This window comes from Micrasema longulum, unplaced genomic scaffold (assembly GCF_059751315.1).
Source record: "Micrasema longulum isolate JH-2025_06_02 unplaced genomic scaffold, ASM5975131v1 h1tg000725l, whole genome shotgun sequence".
Classification (NCBI taxonomy): Eukaryota; Metazoa; Arthropoda; class Insecta; order Trichoptera; family Brachycentridae; genus Micrasema; species Micrasema longulum.
This window is the reverse complement of record NW_028277921.1, coordinates 1719393-1739097: the sequence shown is the minus strand read 5'-3', so window position 1 is coordinate 1739097 and position 19705 is coordinate 1719393. Positions and strand designations below refer to the sequence as shown.

The 19705-nt window shown below is 32.8% G+C and overlaps 1 protein-coding gene across 1 annotated transcript in view; it reads right to left on the bottom strand.

The window, feature by feature from the left end:
* The window catches only part of LOC148279415 (neuronal acetylcholine receptor subunit alpha-10-like), a 96246-nt gene extending 82800 nt beyond the window's left edge, over positions 1–13446 (bottom strand). Inside the window, exon 1 of the mRNA XM_088230026.1 lies at positions 13324–13446. Coding sequence (XP_088086152.1) covers positions 13324–13431 — 108 coding nt within the window. The 5' untranslated portion in view covers positions 13432–13446. The remainder of the gene's footprint in view (positions 1–13323) is intronic.
* Positions 13447–19705: the final 6259 nt, after the last annotated feature.

Below are 19705 nucleotides of genomic sequence, written 5' to 3'. Positions count from 1 at the left end.
TTTCGTGTCTGCTTTTTAAACTTAAGATTTTGGTTGATCTGATAATGTTTCGTTTTTCTTAGTCATCCTCATCCTACGTTTACCATTTATTCTCGCCATATATACATCTGTTTAACCATTCTTTCTTCATCCGTGATGATTTTTATGTTTTTAATACTGAATACTGTAACTCTGTTATTTATAGCAGGAAGTCGTAAATAATTTTGCTGACTAAATTTTTATTTACGGATGTTATATTTTGCATATTCAAAGTATAATACGAAGTTCACAGTTCACATATTTGACAAAATTAGACTAAAACCAAAGCGGCAGGATTAAGACATTATTAATTAAGAATTTCAACAAACGTAATTACACGGATAGCCAGAATTCTAAAATGTAAGCATTTATAATCCTCAATTACTTTTGTCTAAAATTTGCCAAAAGTTTTTTGAAAAGATAATAATTTGCTGGCATCCCATTTCGTGCTAACTTTTTGTACACGTAAATCATACAATATCACATCGTATAGGCCTATACTCTTAAAATCGTAATAATTTTTACTAATTTAAAATTTTAATAAAGAAACATTTGCGTTCTTTTTATTTACCCCGATATTTTGATTTTTGAGGCCATTTTCAACAAGTTGTAAATAACTCACTATTAAAAAATGGAAATCTAGTTGGGGTAGAGTGGGATTCGAACTTCGAACCTCAGACCTCTTATCCGTGAGTCCGTCCCACTAGCCACGGGACCAAAACTCGATTAAATTATAATATTAAACGGTTTTTGTGAAATTAACTCAATGATTTTTTTCTTTATTAAATTGATAGATAACCGACATCCAGTATCATTGTCAACACTCTTTATGGTATAAAACACCAGATTTAGCGCTGTTTAATTAGGACACTGAAATAATCATTTGGGCTTAGCCAAAGCCAAGTCTAAATTGTAATACCACCTCGACAGAATGGGATTACGGAAGCTTTTCATCTGACTCATTTAGTTAATCCAGCTTACGTTTAAACTAAGAGCAGTATGCACATAAATATAGATATTCAATGAACCTTCGTAGTAACATAAAGTAAATGGTATTTTGATTATTATTTAACAACTTGAAATAAGATCAGTACTAATAATGGAAAATAATAATTATCAGATAAAATAAATAAACGGACGCGATACGGATGGCTGGGCCATATACTGTGGATGGCTCTAAAGAGCCTTAACCACGCTCGCCTACTTTACAAGGTATCAGGTTTTTTAACATGGACACCGTGTGTTCTAACTAGGCGGTGAATAAAGACTGATGATGATACATTTATATATAACGTTGGTAAATTTTTTTTCTATTTTTTTGCCGGAATTCCGTAAAAATGATAAAGTTATCACCATTAGCTCTCAGCACCGGGTGGACCTTGGCTGAATCCAGGAGTCTCTTCCGCTCTTGCCGATTTGACGCCCTTCCTCGCCAATTTCTCATTTCCAACATTGTCGTATCTGCACTGATGCAGTTCACCCATCGCATTTTAGGCCTTCCTGTTCTTCGTCGTCCTTGTAGCATGTAGAGGCTTAGGCGTTCTATCATGGGGTTTTCATCGTCCATTCTAATTATATGGCCAGCTCACCTCAAGCACCCCACTTTGATGGAGTTGATGACATCGGGCGCTATTGTGGCGACGACGCCAACGACGACGCCAATGGCTGTTTTCTCTCACACAGCCATAGACAACTCTGAGGATTCTTCTTTCGAAAGCTGCAATGGTTCCCTTAATATTATTTGTCATGACTCAGGTTTCGGAGGCATATGTCGGAATTGGTTTGATGATAGTTTTGTAGGGCTGAAGAAAGTGCTGACCTCGCTCTTTCATGGCATTGGTCGTGAGGAGTCGGAGAGGTTGAAGCATACAGTGGATCGGAAAAACTTACGCCTGGTGAAATTAAAACTAAAAAACATAAAGATAAAAAATGTTACAAATGCATAGTTAATTTTTCTTACTGATTGATTACTTTGTAAAGAACACTTAAATGTTATAATTAATCATCATCATCATCATTCCCGTTTCACACCTAATGGTGCATAGGGTGCACTGCATTAGTACACCAATCGACGTGTATCTTTTGATAATTTCTGTTACACTGTTCTGTTATAATAACAATAATAAATCATTGAAACAAAATTTTACTAATCACCGTTAAGAGTTTTTAATTGCGATTTGAAATGAATTATTAATTAATTAGAAAGTCGAAATTTTAAGAAAAATTTGCTTGTTGTAATCGCTAATTCGCTTTAATTTTTATTTTATGGAATATGAAAATACATTAAAAGTTTATATCTCTTGAAAAAGTGTCATTATTGTGAATAGGATAATGGAGTTTCAAACGTAATTTTCATGGATATAAGACGAGAATATTAACTTAATTACGCGTGGAAAATGCCTGTTATATAAGAAACTAGACATTGTGTAAATATCACAGGGATTATCGTTTTATTATACGCGTAAACTACGCTAAGAAAAAGTCTAAAAACTGAAGATTTTCCATTTGTGCGGTCTTAAACTGCGTACTTGCTTCAAGCTTAAATTGAATTCTAGACGGGAGAAATTTCCCTTGAAATATTCAAGAGGGCGCAGCGCTGGGCGCGGGCACGGCATCGCAATCAGGGGCGATTTTTGCATAGATGTTCTTTAGTGCAGTGCCAAGTAGAAATATAGTAAAATATTGGCCACATTTTAACTCTGATAAACATACATCCTATTTGTAAATAGTTTAACACATGCGTCTTAACTCTAATTCTGAATTTTGATATGATTAAATGAACCTTTGCCTACTTATTTTTTTTCGAATGCATAATGGTTTATCTAGTTTTTTTATTAAGCATTTGTTATTTTACATTATGTTTTGATTTTATTTCCTTTTAAATGAAAACTAACAAAAAGGACAAAAAACAATTGAAGTGGATAATATTTATGATAAAAATAACAGATTCTTAAAAAATACATTTACTGTCTTAAAACGCGAAGCTATCCCTAGTTATACAGTTTAGATGTATCACCAGCAAAAACCAAAAAATATGTATGACCGATTGTTTGGTTTGTTTTAGAAAGAGGATCAGTATGAAATTTGCTGTGTCGGTACCTTTTGCGTTCTTCAAAAATAGTTATCATATTTGTATGCTGTATGTTCAAAAACAGCAAATAAATCTGGGCGCTTTTAAAGATTTTTGGAAGGTTCTAGTTTCCATAAGAAACAGTTTTTCAACAAAAAAAAAACAAGAAAGATGGACACGCAGGTGCTGGGATGTACGAAGTTAGACCCGCAAAAAGGTTCTCCACTATCCTAAGGCTCCATCCCACTGTCTTCCAAACGGAACTCCATGCCATCTATGCCTACGCGCATGAAAGACGCGCAGAGAATTCAAAAACAAACGATAGGGACACGCCAATGGTATCCATAGTGTAGTAAAATATCTATTGTGTGTAAAAAAATCATTGTTTTGGTGCCACAATCAAGAGGAAAAATACGAAAATACGTTTGTAAGAAGAAAACGAGCTCTTAAAGGTAGGTGCTAAAAGTCCGTGTCCTGGCGGATGAAGATTCCAGTTCTGTTTTTTTCAGTGTTTTCGACTCGATGGCTACTCTCGGGTAAAAATCCTGAAAAGGAAATAGAGTGGAAATAAGTCTGCCTCATAGTGTAGTGCTAATAGGAAATGACCATAAGTGCCGAAACCGAGGAATAAAGGGAGATTAGACAGAGTAGGCATGTTTTAGAAAAGTAAATCATGCATTTGAGGAAAATAATGATTATACATATATGTTAGTTATCATCAGTCGCGTGCACAGAGTTTTTAATTGGGGTAGGCAGTAGAAAAAAAAACTACGTTTTTTATATTATAAGTAATAAATCTTACAAAACAGTTTCCTTTATTTATTTTTAATATAGGATTAACCCGCTAAGCCTCTATTTAGAGGCTTTTCAGCAGGTAGGAAAGAGGGGATATGGAAGGAGGTTATGAAAAATACACCATTAACTTCACTCGTCACATTAGTTAGAATCACTATATTGTGTATGTACACACCCAGTTAGCCAGTTTTACCCTTCACAATATTTAACACTGAATTTACGTGTAACAGTTTTTTTTAAATTAAATCGAATTTAGGAGTGCACCTTACTTTGCTAATAGTGTTTCGTCCATAAAGGATAACCGACAAAACGCATTCTTTCTTAAAACAGTTAAATATCACAAGTTTCACAGAACTCTATTTCAATTTTGTATTGACAAATGGACCATATTCTCGGTTGTGTGAAAGAATCGGTTTGAGGCGTTTGAGGTTATTTATTTGACATTTGATATTTGACCGTCTTTTATAATAATTGAAAAGAACGCAAGATGTCCGTGATGTATTTGTTCTTTCTTTCTAAAACAATGCACCAAAGTTCATGGAAAGCACTGCCTACAAGCTTACCCATACACGTGTAATTAAAACTGAAAAAACCCACACACACAGGTTTCGCTCATGTGAACAACAGCTGCAATATGAGCAAAATAAGCATTTGTGCCTTAGTCGACCCTGGCCGATGGCGGCGCGGCGCACCGATCGGTATGATATCGTACTTAACCGAATTATATCTGGCGTATTTTTCAAATTTTCCAAATAGTTACTCGCATATTTTATATTCTTTTTTGTTTTTGTTTTAATTAAATTTTAGTAGGGTGGGCACTGTTTATGTGCCTACATAAAACGCACGCCACTGCTCATCATCATAACAACTCCATATGTGCACCTAGTAGTGTATAGGGCGCCGCATCGGCTCTCCAATTGCAGCGTATCTAAATCATTTTTGTTACATATAAGGTAAGGTTATCCGCCCTACGCTTCAGGTGCCAGTTCAGGATCATTGAAATACTGTAGTGTAAAACCACCTTCAAAATGAATATTTCATAATGTTTTGAGTATGCTTGCAGACTGGCCGGATTTTCTCCCTAAAGAGTTTTTCATATTTACTAGACTCCCATATTACCTTCTCAAAAATGTTTTTTTTGCAACAAAAAATGTTTTTCTCCTTCTCAAAAATGTTTTTTCTTTCTGTTGAAACAAATTTAAATATGAATATTTTACGTTCACCTTACCAGTAATTTAACTCAAGACCTCAAAAATGGTAAGCGAACGCGCCAACCACTACACAACGTGGAGGACTTATCTCCACTCGATTTAATTTTTTAGGATTTTAACATGAGAGTAGCCATCGAGTCGAAAATGCTCGTCCGGGGTTCTGGTTCGTTTTCACACTCAGAACTGTATGTTTTTTCGCAAGGACACAAAGGCAAATATTACAAGAAACGCAATTAAGTGTCACTGGTCACATAACTTTAGAAAGTTAACTAAAATCTTATGAGGCACGCGACAAAAATAATATTAAACTTTTTTTAATAACTAAGAACTTTATAGTCAAATAATGTCATAAACAATAACAATTTAACATATTACAACAGAGATTAAGAACATTTTAAAGAGGGCAATATAGAAGCCTAGGCATTTACAGGGCTTATGACCTGTCATTGGCTGGTTTGAGTGGCCACATTACACATTGTGTAAAATTCACCATTTTGCCCATATTTGAACATCTATATTAAATCAACTCTTTCATCTGTTGATGATTGTGAAGTTAAAGACCTGAAACCTTTATTTATGCGAATGAGATTCATCTAATTGAATTATTTCACCTACATACTAGGCAACATCCAGAACTTGACTACAAAAATTTGGACAAACTCAAAATATTGTTAATCACAATTTAATTATTTGAACATACGATTAGTTAGTAAAACACATTTTCATTTCAGCCTGGAGCCGCCTTTGATCGCAATGGATTTTTATAGCTATAACAATCCGAGACTGAACCACTGTGGATCCCCCCTCCCTTTCCCCTTTATGTGCACCTTCCACATTATCTCTTCAGGATATTATTTTCTAAGAATATGGAAATTGGTGAAGACTAAAATGGGGCTAAAGCTAAAACTCAAAGTGAGAACTCGCAACGAACGAACTAAACGTTTCGTACAGGCCGAGCGTTTACTTTGCAAATCACAGTTTATTTTGATGATTTATTATACTGCACGAGGGCCTTTTACAATATAATAATAGCAGTAATACAATGTGTACACATGACTCACACATGGAAGGTTTTGGATTCAATTCCCGATGAGAACACAAAAAAAAACAGATTTTTCTTAAGACTGGGTGTACTTACTGTAATTCACCGCTGTAATTAGGCCTCGAGGCCTGTTGAGGTGCAAAAATGTAAAAATGAAATATTGTTGTTGTTGTTGTTAAAAACCCATAGCATATTTTATGAAAAATAAATACCGAGAAATTATCTGTTTTTTACGTGTCGTCATAACAAATAGTATAGAATTAAGTTCAGTAAAAAATCTGCATAAAAACACGAATATATTTACCAAGAAAAAGAAGAAAAAAACGTGTGAGAAAATTTAGGTATGGTATATAGTAAAAGTAGGTAAATAAAATACGTCACAAGTGCATTTTACAAATTATTAATATGGTACATAGATAAATATAATTATTTTTGAATTTGACAGACAGGCACAGCTACATGGATTTCTTAACCAGTTACTATAGGGCTTTTTGCCCGTTTCTACGTATTGGTATGTTAATATTGATTAAATCCGGGAGTTTGAAACAATTGAATTAAGAATGAATGATTTTATATAAAAACTTTAAAGCTGTTATCATGCGATTTTCCAAGGTAAATTCAGCTATTTTAACAAATATTGTAGCTAATTTGTTTTATGGGAATATAATGTAATTTGATGTTTATAAATCTTAAATATTTTATATAAAGTTTATATTTGAAGCACTAACTTTGTGGTTATTCATTATAATAAAATAACGTTACGTAAACCTTGACAAAGAAGCTTGTTTGCTTTGAAACCGGTCGGTGAAAAATAAAAATTAGTGGTTAAAAACAAAGTTGTTTTATTTATTTTATTTTACTTAATATTTTCTTTGGACTACATTAATATTTTTTATGTGGACTTAGTAAAAAGGAGACGATCAAGGATATACAGAAGAGTTTCATTACTTCAACTGGTATTGAATCAGTTAAAGTAATGAAACTCCCGTATACCTGTATAGATTTAAGAATAAAACACAAAGTTTTTATACTTTTAGAAGTGATGTGATTGATATGGCTTTTTACAGCCAAGTCTCTCGTCAAATATATCAGCGTGATCTTGAATCTCTGTAACTCTCCAGTTCAATATTATTTATTGTTTAGGGAAGCAGAATTTGAGATTTATTTCTACAAAAAAACAATAGCTTACTCTAACTTATCAAAATTTACAAATAAGTTATTAGAGATTCTGTTATTTAATGTATGTAAATTTGATTAAAGTTTAAAACAATCATTCTCTTCTATTAATTTCTTATAGATCTTATAATTATTAGCGTAAAGTAAAAATTCAACACCAATAAAACATTTGACAACATCATTGATAAAAATTTGGAATAACGCAGGCCCAAGGTTGCTTCCCTGTGACAGACCACTAGTATCTAGCGAGAATAGCGCAAGATGTATATGGTTTTTTTTCACAAATAATTATCTCAATATTTCTATAGAGATCTTAAAATGTTCTCCATCTCTGTTGTAATTTGTTAAACAATTATCTTTTATTTTTATTTGAATTAGTTAAGGCAACCCATTCTAACAAGGGTGATGTGTGCCATATGGTGTGCTTTAAGCGTTTAAAAATAAATACAAATATATTTCAGTTAAAAATTTATATCATTCAAAACAATAAATTTTGATACGTTCAAAACTACTTCTGGGGATAAAACTGATTATCTGTTGGCCAAATAACTTGCAAACCATTTGTGCAATGGGTCATTTATACCTAGAGAGTGAAGTTTCTAAAGAGGTTATGTGCTAATGATATTTACTAGCAGTTTATTTTTATCTTTTGATTTACCCTAATATTTAATTTTGAGGGACTATTTTCAACGAGTTGTAAATAACTCACATTAGAAAATGGAAATCAATTAGGGTAGAGTAGGATTCGAACCACGGACCTTTGGTCCGTAAGTCTGAGACACTAGCCACAGGACCACAACCTGATTCAAATAATTATTTTGAAAAACACGAAGTTGTAAGGGATTGTATTTTTTTATTGTTGATAAATATCATATGAATTCAAATGAATCCATAAACCGATTTGATTATAATGCACAAGATATTTTTCTTGAGAATTTATCATTAAGAGTGAAAAAAAAATCTAAACCAAAAGGGCTTTGAGAAACGGAAAGTTTTCAGATATAAGAAAAAAATGTATTATTAGAAAATAATCTTCTATTACATTAAGGGCTCACTGAGCCACGCCTAGGTTAGGTAGATAGATATTCAGTGGTGCGTGATATCATTTTATGAATGGACAGCGTGCCTATTTTTCTCCGATAAATTAGGATTGCGTTTATATAAAACAGTACATTAGATCATCCTCATTAGGATGAATTACGTTATCCCGGATTTTTCTTAATCCATGTCTGTTTCCTGGGTGGAGCTTATGGTATCCACAAAATTTCTCCAGACCTCTCTGTCTCGTAAGACGTGAACTGCCGACAAACTGGCAACCGAGGACATCCAAGACCAAGAGAATCTAATGCCTTGTAAAGTAGGCAAGCACTTTAAAAGCTTTCGGGAGGCGTCCGCAGTATCTGACCTAACCTGCCGTATCTCTCCCGCTTGATGACAGTTGTTACCGGAGATCCTGCGTCCGATGTCTTATTCAACATTCCTTACAAAGTCAAGCCACCGCTCACCTAGAATTCTACTGAGGCACTTATTCTCAAAATTCAATAGTTCGCTGTTTAAGGTTCTGGTAATCTACCACAATCCGTGTGCATAGAAGAGAATAAGTGGAACTACAAAGGTGGAATTGAGGTTTTATCGAGTAAACACGTCTGATTTCTAGACAGCTTTCATACTTATACCAAACACAATTATTTTATTCTACTATAAAACAAATGAATGTCATAAAAATAAAACCCTTTGTACTGTGTAAAACTTCGTGCCTTGATGCTCAAAATTCTTGACTTTGTCAAACCAAATCATCGAAAGAGCCGAGAGTTTCAAATACTTAAAGGTATATGTTACAGAAGATGGCAGCTTTCAAAATAACTAGGAGTGCGGTTAGGAGTAACAGGCGCCACATTCAATAGTATAAAGGCTGTCTGGAGATCGAATATTTATTCAGTGAAAATCAAATGTCGTCTATATAACGCCTGCATAATACCTATTATCCTCTACGGTATCAGAAGAATCTTGGGTGTGCGGTAGTTTGACTTTGTGAGAAATTAAGTAATAAGAGAACGGATGCAGCAAACTCCGGTGACAACTGTTGTCAAGCAGAGGCGATACGGTTGGCTGGCCATATACTGCGGATGCTTCCTAAGAGCCCTAACCACGCTTGCCTACTTAATAAGGCATCAGGTTCTCGACGTCCTGGACGTCCACTGCTGATTGTTCGTCGGCAGTCGCAGTCGCCAAATTTCGGGACGAGAACCTGACTTGGGAAGAGGCAAAGGAGTTGGCAGCCGATAGAGATGCATGGAGGCTCATTGTAGATTCCATATGATCCAACTAGGGAGTGGACATGGAATAATGATGAAAATAAACTCATAAAAATATAACCCGAAGTTACCTACATTATCAGAAAATATTTTAGTATGTTAGAAATCCGAATTGGAATTATTCTCGTAATTTATTTCATAAAAACACGCGATCTTTTTTCTTAAAAAATACTAAAATATATATTTTTAGATAACTAAACAAAGCCTTCTAAATTTGAGTTGTAGATTTTTAAAGGACTGAATTTTCCTGGTGCATGTATTTATTGCTTTAAAACCACTATTTATTAGCTTATAGATTGCATGAAAGGCAAGTAATAACAATATTATAGAAGCTAATAAATCGTATTTAGGTATATCGATGGGTGTTTTCTCATATACAACGCCAATAATGTTTAGATTTAAAGAACATAAATATAATTTAATTTAATTGCAAGCGGATTTGTATAATCTTTTATTTTTAAAAAATACAATTACAATCGCGAAGCACATTTTATTCGTAAATTGAATGCATTAAGAACATTAAAATGAATAAATATTCACTTTATATCTTTTATAAACAAAATTTTGAATTCCCCCGAGGGAAATCGAGGGTATCCTATATTGGAATTTTTCAGATTTTCAAGAAATTTCTAGACGGTAGGAATATTATTGAATCTTCCTATATGACAAAACAAAATTGAAAAGGGGTAACCGTTATTCTTTTAGATTATTTGGTTTATTTTATTGAATTATTTGTTTTATTTAAAACGAATCGTGGAGTCATATTTGTAGATATAAAAAAAAAACTAAATTTAATTTGATGTTGGTAATTACTACTACTTGAAGTTTAATTAATTACCACGACTAATTTCGAGAGCACAAAATTTATTCATTTATTTTATGGAAAAATAGAGTCAATAATGATTATAATATACATATAAGAATATTTGAGTTTGTCCAAATGTTCGTAGATAAAAGACTGGATTTCATCCCCTCGGGAGTCATTAAGATTAACAAATTACAACAGGGATGGAGAATACCTTCAATAAGGGAATATGGAAGTCAAGGCATTTACAGGGCTTATGACCTGTCATTGGCAGGTTTAAGTGGCCACTTTACACACTTAATAACATTCACCATTTTGCCTATGTTTGAACATCCATATTTCTTCAATTCTTCCATTTGTTGATTATAGTGAAGTTAAAGAGCTGAAACCTTTATTGTTGTAAAGAGATTCATATGACCTTCCCTTATTTAAAGTATTCTCCATCCCTGTTGTAATTTGTTAATTAAATTATATTATAATTGTAATGTTGAAAGACAGACCAGCGTAGTTTCTAAATAATAATCATACATATTACATTATGGTACATTATTAAATATTTGTTTGAAGAGGGTGTATTTGTTTGTATTTGTATGAGAGTAAGTGTTCAGGTATGTGTAAGCGTGTGCTTTATTAAAATGCAAGTGCGAACGTATCGCAGCCAGATAGAATGAGTCGTTATTTAATTTTAAATAAATTAAAGGGCATGTTAAATATATCAATAGACGAAAAAAATAATCATAATTTGAACAATAGCGATAGAGGAAAGAGTGTTGTGCACGGTTAGTGCTACAGACTGGCAGATGAAATAAATATTTATTTCATATTGCCAAGTTATGTATTAACTAATGTAAAAAAAAAAGGACATCTTTCGTTGAATAGATTTAATTTTATGAACAGATTATATTATGAATTTTATAACCTCACGCGTATTGTCATACCTACATTGTTTATTGATTATTGTTGACAATGCGTCGTATGCACTGCATTTTGTGGTTACCTACCGTATTATATGGGACTCGTTGCACATTATTCATTTAATATGTACGTATTTAATTTTTAATTCAAATGGTTTTTCATAATAGGGTTTTGAAACATACAATACTTTTTAAAAATACAATGAAAACATTATAACAAAAAAGTCTCGAAAGTAGGTATAAACTTTTTTTTAGGTTTTCTTTATAGTCACACCTCTTACCAAGTTCTCTTCAATACCCTTTTCGGTATAAATACACGTTTTATATTTCTTTATTTTCACCCAAACACACGCACCCTCACCCATTCATTCACACACATTCATATACACAAGCACATAATTTTGTAAACTCTTTTCTTATATATATATTATGAATTATCAAATTAACAGTGGATTTTTTAATTGCTTCTATTAATTTTAATATATTTCTATTTATTTTATTATGTAATGCTGTAAAAATTCCAAATAAATAAAATAAATAAATATTATGCAAACGCAGCCGCTTTTTCGTTCCTAAAAAATATCTCCTCCATCTTTGGTTTCGTAAAAATGAATGGAAAAGTTTAGAAGGTAACTTAGTAAATTTGTGATTATTTTTCAACTGAACTAGTTCTCTGCCAAATGACAAAAGAATGCGACAATCAAAAACATTGTTATTGTTAAGAGAATGGGTCTCTGATAGAGCAATTATCTACTCGAAAAGGATGAATTGAAAAATGATTTTACGGCGAACAGATTATTACATCGTGTTAAGTTCAGTTATCAGATTATCGAATATTAATGACCCCCTTTCTTTCAAACATTGGTGATGTGATGTTGATTAAGTGAACTATAGAAATAATGTATTTATTATGAAGGTTCATCGTTTCCTCACGCTATGTTATATTGAAAATTATGAAAAATGACAGTAAAGTAAATCTATACTATTAAAATTAAAAAAATGACGTTATTTTGAACTTACAGCTCAATATATATATATCAATTCACCACGAAATAACCGAAAAGTTGATATTCTGACTCATTATCAAAAATCCACCAACATCCCTGATTAAAAAAAATCGTATCATTAACTGAAATAAATACTTTTGCGGAGAAATCGAGTAAAAAAAAAATGACAACTTATGAGATATAAATTAATAATACGTTGATTTGGTACATTAATACAAGAAAATACAAAATCGCAAGGCCAGTATTTAGTTTTACTTTCACGAGAGGAGAATTTACCGGTAAAATATAATTTATCAATAAAGTTATTGGAAGTTTAAAAAAAAATTATTTCATATTAGACATTCAAATCCCATTTATTTAATAAAAGACCCAATATAATGACAATATTGAAATTAAAAAAAATTACGCTCTATTGAAATTTTCTAAAAAATGTTTTTATTTATCGATATTTCTGTACACAAAAAACATAATATTTTAATCCAAAAATCCCGAAAAAATCACAGAAAAGCTGGGCCTTTTCATTTTATGTGTTTCGTTGGTTGTGTAATAAATTTTTTTAAGACCTCGGAGTAATAATTCTCTGGAGAAGCCCTTAAGCTCTATTGCATAGAACAAAAGCGTTCTACATTTTTGGTTTGGTTTTTAGTTTAACAACAAACGAGTAACGGACGGTTTCGGTTTGCGCTCGCAATTCCCAACCCAAGAACCTACAGCCCGTTGTATTGCTGAAATATGTAGCTAACTTCGTGGTCAATAATCATATAGTGGTTTTTCTCCGTATTGGCGACTCTATTAGGGTATTACTGTGAGGTTTAGAAACATTTTTGAGTTTTTGTATTAACCTAAATATTTCAGATTTTTGCCAATTTTTTTATCAACCCAATAACCGTGATTATAAAAATTGCCAGTAGACACATTTACTCAAGTTGGATCTGATTCATAATTTCAATAAAATGACACAAGAAGTTACCACATCTATGATGTGATGCAGGGAGACTCCGAAGGTAACTGGCAAAGGCTGTGCGTGGTCCAAGGCTGGACGGACTCCAGCATCATAGGCCGCCTGCAGCTTCTTCATCAGGCGGTACTCCTGAACATCACATGACACCACTGAAAAATAAACAGCGTGATTTTTAATCATACCAATTAAATATACATACATATATCCTGCATTGGAGAAGAATCATATAAACATTTTATCTTCTCCAATAAAGGATAATATAATCCTCTATCCTGCGTATGTAGACGGTATAACAAGGCACTGGGGAAACATTGATATATTTTAATATTCGTTAATATTTTTTGGGGGAGGGTTTTCTAATTATTGATATCCTAGATCGTTTTTGTATATACCTGTCATTTGCTTTGTTTTGTTGATATCGTAATTATTTTTTTCCAAAATTCAATTCCTTATGATTTTTGTAACTCTAATGCTGTGGACAGTTTCTAAAGGATTACTGGCCCGGTAAATTTTTTAAATGTGTCTACGTGAATTTTGCTAGTAATATGTTACTGTTTCAAAAATAAATATGCCCATGAACAAAAAAAATCATTTGGTGAGTACAACGAAAACATTATCTTTCCCCAAACTGTTCATAAAGACTAGTGTCTTTTTTTCAGTTTTGCATATTCACTATTAATTTTTTAAAAATAATTTAGTTTACATTTTACGTTCCTTTACAATCAACTCGCAAAAATAACAAAACGTAGAAACTAACAAAGTTTTTATTATATCCCTTACTGCAGTATTGTCAATTTGTGATCAATCAAATACACATGGTTAGAACATTCAAGTTATTTTATTTTACATGTTTGACAGTGAAGAAATACAGTGTTGGCTCCAAGTTGGGACCGCGGCCATACTTCCCTAATCCTGCTTCTAAAGGAAAAAGAACGTAGTAATACAAACAAAATAAAAAACGACACAAAATCCCTATACATTTAGGTTGGTGGGAGTAGTAGGTAAAAGATGAGTTAATAAAGCATAGTCATTATTCTATATTTGTTAACATTTGTCTACGTATATTTGCCTAATTATAAGAAGCCATTTTCCATTAGTCGTAAATAACCATGTTTAAAAGAGGGGAAATTAGTGGTAGAGTGGAGTTGAAATAATGAACCTCCGATTCCAAAGTCCATGAGACTACCACAACATTAGCATGGAACCACAATCCGTATCAAAATTAATTCAACAACTAGGGCAATTAAGTTATTAATTCAGTTACGCAACAATCAAATAGCAAAAAAGAAAACCCCGAATGAATCATAAAGATAATTAATATATCAGAGTAATACTTAACACAATGTGTAAAGTATTACTCTGATAAATTCTTATTATATACCTGCATCTGCATACTACTGACAAAGTGCAATAAGTGTTACATAAGCAGCCTAAAATATACATCTCATCATCATCTACAAACAAACGAAACGATTTTAAAGTGAGTAAACAATTTCTATACAGTCTACAAAATTCCTGCTGTTAACGTGTACAAAGCCTGAAAGTTGATGAGCTGACCAAACATTCCTTTTCTATTATAAAATAATAATATTCAAGTGGTAGGTGCGTGCAAAGCTTAGCTAACTAATTATAATTTCAATTAAAAACATTAAAAATAAAAAATTACCTTAAAAACGAAACCAATGCATTGTATGAATATGTTAATAAATACATTGGAAAAACAAAGCGAAAACAACTCAAATCTATATAGAAATGAGGAAGCAGGAGCTTGAGTGCTTGTCGAGTGATATAAAATTTCCACTTAACAATTTCGGATGAAGGATGATAAATTATTTGATTTACCACTAAAACGTTGGGATAGATAATCATGAAGTGGACACTTCGATAATGGCTCATCAAAAGTTTTAGTCAAATTAAATTAATTTATTTTCAAAGTTGTTATTACACTACCCTACTTGACCCACCACCCATTCGAAATTTAAACTTTGAATCTTTTTATCGGTAATAAAATGTTACTGACGAAAATCGCCTTACAAATTATTATTCGTATGGTATTAGACTGTAGATGCTACATGCCACATATTATAAGGCTTTTAATGAGGGCTATTCGAGATTTATAGTTAAACTTTTAGTAAACGTTGATCCTTTTACAAAACTTTATTTGGGGATACTCCACTCTACGTAGGATATATCTATATGGCCATTAAGAATTCGCAATATGACATATGCCCAGTACGTTCAACTTACTTTACAACGAAGAAGACATGGCATGACCAAATCCAAAAAATATTTAAAGGTGGACATGTAAAAGTCGGAAAAATCAGCGTGCGTGCAAGAGAAAATATATCAGTAATGTAATAATTAGACCACACATAAGAATATATTTATGTGTGCCCTACTTGAAGATTAAAAAAAAAAATAAGAATAATAACATAGAGGAAGTGCGGTATGTATGCAAAAACGGAGTTATGTGGCGCTCTATCCTATTTGCCTGTCCTTACGGGAAACCGCATGACGGTATGTTGTTTTATCTTCATTGTTCTTCTTGTCGTTTCTCTCCCCGGTGGAGGTTGGATATCATCGTATCAATTCTCACTTTGTTGGCATCTGCCCCGAACAAGGACTGAGTACTGCGATGGAACCAGTCACGCAAGTTCTTTAACGGAGAGATGCGCCTTCTACCCGCACTGCGTCTTCCTTCAACCCTTCCCTCTAGAATGTCTTGTAAAATGTTATATTTTTTGCCTCTCATCATATGCCCAAAGTACTCAAGTTTTCTTTTCTTTATGGTCTTTAGTACCTCTTTATCTTTTTCCATCCGTCGGAGAACGTCATCGTTTCGGACTCTGTCCACCCAGGAGATTTTTAACATCCTCCTGTAGCACCACATTTTAAAGGCTTCGATCTTTTTTGAAGTGCTTTGGGTGAGTGTCCATGTTTCGACGCCGTAAAAAAGTACTGAGGAAACGTAACATCGTACGATGCGCATTCGGAGGTCTAAATAAAAGTCTTTACTGCAAAGAAGGTCACGCATCCTGAAAAAGCAGTCTCGTTCTACCTCTATTCTGACGTTGATATTTTGTGAGTGATCCCGTTTATCATTCAGCCAGCTTCCCAAATATTTATATTGGTGGATTTGCTCAATAACCTGCGCTCCAAGTTTTAAAGTAATTGGGAAAGTTTGAACTTTTCTGAATAACCATACATTTAGTCTTGGAAATATTCATTTCTAGCCCTTCATTCAAACTAGCCGTGTGAACTTTGTCTCGTAGCGGCAGACTTTCCATACTATCTGCTAGAAGGACAGTATCAACCGCGTATCGGATTTTGTTTATAATTTGTCCATTTATGATAATGCCGTCTGTTAGTAAATTTAGCGCATCTCTAAAAATAGCTCAGAGTACAAGTTATTGTTGGAAAATGTAAACTAAAGTGATTTTCACCACGCTGGAAATTCAACCCGGAACCCAAAATCTAGTACAGGGCTTTTGACATGAATTTGTAGTTAACTTTTTATATTTTCGTTTGTCGATCTATATCGACCAGATTGGAAAAAAACAGTTTTGAATTCTGCGGCATTAAATAGTATTTAAAAATATCCGACATGTTTTTTTTATTTTATTACCTACATTGTACACTTAGTTCTTTACAAAATTTCAAATAAAAATTTAAAAAAATGCTAATCCGATTCAGACTTTTTCAGCTCAACAAATTTATGAATTATTCATATTTTATTTGATCAAATAGGCACCTACCTAATAACACAATGTTTAGGTTTTATTTTAAAAGATGCGTACAAATATCAAAGACTTGTATTTTTGATAGAATATTTACTTAAAAGCTTCAAAACAAAAAAAAAACATTCATTCTCCTTACGAATGAAACTAGGGTGAGTACTTTCGTAATTGGACATGCTAAACCTAATAGTAAAAATTAAATAAATTGAATGCGTTCATTTTAGTAAAGAACACAAAAAAGTGTATATTAAGAATTTATTCTTACGTTTACTTATTTTTGACCATTAGATTAAGTGTCCAATTACTATAGGTAGCATGTCCGATTACTATAGCACTCACCCTTTGTAAAAAATAAAGAATATCAGTTTATCCCGACAAATTGAAAAAATCAACTTAACGCATGAATCATGTTTATATATTTCCTCAAGTACACGCATATAATTTTTTGAGATACCATCATATATATATAAAATATATATATATATATATATATAAACCATCATATATATATAATATATATATATATATATTTATTATATATACTTTATATATATATATATATATATATTTTATATATATATGATGGTATATTCAAAATCAGATAAAAAAAACAAATTTAGGCAATGTGTGAAATCGATTCTATATTATTTTATTACCCCATTTTTGCGACAAAGCCACAAAAATATTTGTTAGCTGAACAAATAAAACAAAATTTCTTTTTGCAATGTAGTATTTCACTACACACTATATTACTTAAAAATATTAATTCAAATAGGCAATGTAATTTTTGTTTCCAAAAAAAATACAATCAAAATTATTCTAACCAATAAAGTCAATATGGTCTCACAGTTATTCATTTGATAAAGTTTTAAAATAAAACAGCAACGCAAAATAAATTTTATAAAATATTTATTGAAAATAAAAATTCATTCTTGTTTTAATCATTGGTGATTCTAAGAATAACATTATTTTCAACCTCAAAGAATAGTTCAACCCATTCAGTAATAGTTAGAATTGTAAAAATACGTAATAATACAGTTAAATCATTTCACATCGAGCGCTTGTCTCATTAAAGGGGATAAAAATGATATAATCATTTCAAATATTAAGATAGTTATACTAATTTTAAAAATAATTTGGTTTTACCTTTGATTAAAATATGTAACGTCAAAAGGGAGGGGAACCATGATTTTGAAGCTATGTTTTTTCGCGAAACGACTCTGAACAGAAACATCGAATTACATCGAATCCCGGGCGCGCAGAAATGTGCGGCGGTAACCGGCGACCGCGAGAGACGAAGTTTCGGACAGCTTTGGGGGAACAGGGAAAGCGCGCCAAACGGGAAGCTGGAAAACTCCAGAAACCTCTCATTGCATGTGTCAGTGTCAGATATACTAATACACCCGTATTTTGTTATAGCGACCGCGGGTACGACAAGTTTTTCGCTGAAGTGAACAAAAGGCCGCAACTATTCAAGCTCCGTCCATTTTGTGATTGTTTTAGATGTTCGTATTAGTGTGGTCACAATGACGTCTAAAAGAGGGGGGGGGGGTCGAACCCCCCTTATCACATTCCCCCCCCCCCCATCGAAAAGTATTTTACACTAGATATCATGAATTTTGAAAACTCCATGGGTACCCATAGTAAATTGTTGACATTTACATGGTGTATTATTTGTTTAAAACAGCAACACCAGATCTGATGAGAAGAATAGTATTAATGATGATACTTAAAAATCAATCATTATTCCATGTCCGCTCCCTAGTTAAAGTATACGGTGTCCACAAAAAGCCTCTAGGTATTTCTGTCGGCTGCCAGCTCCTGTGTATCCCCCTAAATCAGGTCCGCGTTCTGTAGTTCCGACACGAACTGTCGATGAACAGTTAGCAGCGAACGTCCAGGGCTGGTATTCTAAACGCATTTGTAGCGCGGTATAGCGTGTATTTAGTAAGTAAAAATGCGCTGTAAATGCGTTCGGAATACCAGCCTAGGACGTCGTGAACATGATGCTTTGTAGAGTGTAGAGTGGGTGATCGTAAAGTGATCAGTCTTTCAACCATTATTATAAAAACCATTATTAAACCATCTTTAAATCCAATATATCACGTCAAACTTGCTAGGAATCGAACCCGGGACTTTTGGCATGTTAGGCGAGTACGCGAGCCCACTACACCATGGAACCGACCTATCCCCGCTCAATTTTCTTCTTCAGGATTTTTAATTTGATTTCAATTTTGAATCTTTTTTTTGAAGATTTTTATTTTTTTAATGTAACGACACTTTTTTTCATATAATGGCCACACTGATGATAAAACTGCTTCAAAAACGAAAATAAAACTATTACGGTTTGGTCAATTTAACCTAATAAAGTGTTTTAGGTAATGTTTAAGGTCACAAAAATGTTCTAAATAAAACTCTTCATGTTTGATTTCATGTGTTCATATATTTTGACGTTTAATCATCAGTGTGGCCATATATGAAGTAAAAATTAGTCGCATGAAAAAAATAAATATCCCCAAATTAGGATCGATTGTAAATCTTTTCTATCCCGCTCTAGGGAATTCATAACTTCACCCCTGCCTGCGGTGCTATTCTGAACCGCTCTCGCGCCCGTAGAAAACACTTTTATCTCGCGTGTTTTGTATGTTAATACG